We start from the raw sequence: 2,726 nt of genomic DNA, 5'->3' as shown, positions 1-2,726 counted from the left end.
TCCCATGCTATATCTGTTAGGAATTTTCTTATCCCCTCATAGTTTCCCTTTCGGGGTGTGTATGTGTGTGTGTGTGTGTGTGTGTGTGTGTGTGTGTGTGTGTGTGTGTTTGTGTGTGTGTGTGTGTGTGTAGATGGTGAGCCACAGGGGCGGGTGGCGGGCCACAGGGGCGGGTGGCGGGCCACGCGGGCGGGTGGCGGGCCACAGGGGCGGGTGGCGGGCCACAGGGGCGGGTGATGGGCCACGCGGGCGGGTGGCGGGCCACAGGGGCGGATGGCGGGCCACAGGGGCGGGTGGCGGGCCACGCGGGCGGGTGGCGGGCCACAGGGGCGGGTAGCGGGCCACGCGGGCGGGTGGCGGGCCACAGGGGCGGGTGGCGGGCCACGCGGGCGGGTGGCGGGCCACGCGGGCGGGTGGCGGGCCACAGGGGCGGGTGGCGGGCCACAGGGGCGGGTGGCGGGCCACGCGGGCGGGTGGCGGGCCACGCGGGCGGGTGGCGGGCCACAGGGGCGGGTGGCGGGCCACAGGGGCGGGTGGCGGGCCACGCGGGCGGGTGGCGGGCCACAGGAGCGGGTGGCGGGCCACAGGGGCGGGTGGCGGGCCACAGGGGCGGGTGGCGGGCCACGCGGGCGGGTGGCGGGCCACAGGGGCGGGTGGCGGGCCACGCGGGCGGGTGGTGGGCCACAGGGGCGGGTGGCGGGCCACACGGGCGGATGGCGGGCCACAGGGGCGGGTGGCGGGCCACAGGGGCGGGTGGCGGGCCACGCGGGCGGGTGGCGGGCCACAGGGGCGGGTGGCGGGCCACGCGGGCGGGTGGCGGGCCACAGGGGCGGGTGGCGGGCCACGCGGGCGGGTGGCGGGCCACAGGGGCGGGTGGCGGGCCACAGGGGCGGGTGGCGGGCCACGCGGGCGGGTGGCGGGCCACAGGGGCGGGTGGCGGGCCACGCGGGCGGGTGGTGGGCCACAGGGGCGGGTGGCGGGCCACACGGGCGGGTGGCGGGCCACAGGGGCGGGTGGCGGGCCACAGGGGCGGGTGGCGGGCCACAGGGACGGGTGGCGGGCCACGCGGGCGGGTGGCGGGCCACAGGGGCGGGTGGCGGCCCACAGGGGCGGGTGGCGGGCCACGCGGGCGGGTGGCGGGCCACAGGGGCGGGTGGCGGGCCACAGGGGCGGGTGGCGGGCCACGCGGGCGGGTGGCGGGCCACAGGGGCGGGTGGCGGGCCACGCGGGCGGGTGGCGGGCCACAGGGGCGGGTGGCGGGCCACGCGGGCGGGTGGCGGGCCACAGGGGCGGGTGGCGGGCCACAGGGGCGGGTGGCGGGCCACGCGGGCGGGTGGCGGGCCACAGGGGCGGGTGGCGGGCCACGCGGGCGGGTGGCGGGCCACAGGGGCGGGTGGCGGGCCACAGGGGCGGGTGGCGGGCCACGCGGGCGGGTGGCGGGCCACAGGGGCGGGTGGCGGGCCACGCGGGCGGGTGGCGGGCTACAGGGGCGGGTGGCGGGTCACGCGGGTGGGTGGCGGGCCACACGGGCGGGTGGCGGGCCACACGGGTGGGTCGGGGTCCCGCCCGTGTGGCCCAGCATGGAGGTCGATCTGGACACCCCCCGGACACCTAAAATACCCGGAGTAAAATACAGAGACATGTGGACGGTGAGAAAGGAGAGCGAAAAGAGGAGAGAGAGACAGACAGACAGACAGACAGACAGAGAGACAGACAGAAAGATAGACCAACAATGAGACCAGCAGACACACACACACAGACAGACAGACTCGGGCACCGCCAAATACCCCTTACAGTTAAAAACAAGTAACTACCAAGGTTTGGCTCCGGATATAACACCAGATTCCAACTTTTAATGCTGCCATTGAAACAGAAGGTGGCGTGTATATCAGAGAAGTGGCTACCTTGCCAGTTGTGGTGGCAGCCACAGACTGCTCTCACTCTCTGTGAGAGGTCTGTGGTGCCACAGACCTCCCCCTCCCTGGCACCAGTTGGGGTGCCAGTCGCCGGCGACACACTAAGTTACAAGTGTTATGATGCCTTCTTTATGGCTAAAGTTTTGTGTTCGTCCCATTAATCAGGAATCCCAGTCTCTGTGAGGCTGTGTACAATTACTTAGCCTTGGTTCCCTCTCTGACCTGACCTGGTCTGGCCTGACCTGACCTGGCCTGGTCTGGCCTGGCCTGACCTGGTCTGACCTGACCTGACCTGACCTGACCTGACCTGGTCTGACCTGACCTGGTCTGGTCTGGTCTGACCTGACCTGACCTGACCTGACCTGACCTGACCTGACCTGACCTGACCTGACCTGACCTGGTCTGGTCTGGTCTGACCTGACCTGGTCTGGTCTGACCTGACCTGGTCTGACCTGACCTGGTCTGACCTGACCTGACCTGACCTGGCCTGGCCTGACCTGGTCTGGTCTGACCTGACCTGACCTGACCTGGTCTGGCCTGACCTGGTCTGACCTGACCTGACCTGGTCTGGTCTGGTCTGACCTGACCTGACCTGACCTGACCTGACCTGGTCTGACCTGACCTGGTCTGGCCTGGCCTGGCCTGGCCTGGCCTGGCCTGACCTGGCCTGGCCTGGTCTGGCCTGACCTGACCTGGTCTGACCTGACCTGACCTGGTCTGACCTGACCTGACCTGATTTTCTCTGCCCAACACCACACACACACGTCCTCCCTCCTTAACCCCCCACAGACCTCCCCTCCCACAACCCCC

The 2,726-nt window shown here is 71.3% G+C and overlaps 1 protein-coding gene across 1 annotated transcript; it reads left to right on the top strand.

Moving 5' to 3' along the window:
• The first annotated feature begins 273 nt into the window (after positions 1-273).
• LOC138372908 (uncharacterized) lies at positions 274-1,629 on the top strand. The gene has a single exon (XM_069338583.1). It carries the CDS (start codon positions 274-276, stop codon positions 1,627-1,629), a length of 1,356 nt encoding a protein of 451 aa, XP_069194684.1.
• Positions 1,630-2,726: the final 1,097 nt, after the last annotated feature.

This window comes from Procambarus clarkii, chromosome 40 (genome assembly GCF_040958095.1).
Source record: "Procambarus clarkii isolate CNS0578487 chromosome 40, FALCON_Pclarkii_2.0, whole genome shotgun sequence".
Taxonomy (NCBI): domain Eukaryota; kingdom Metazoa; phylum Arthropoda; class Malacostraca; order Decapoda; family Cambaridae; genus Procambarus; species Procambarus clarkii.
Note: the sequence above shows the minus strand (reverse complement) of the source record. Positions and strands in the feature narration are given on the sequence as shown.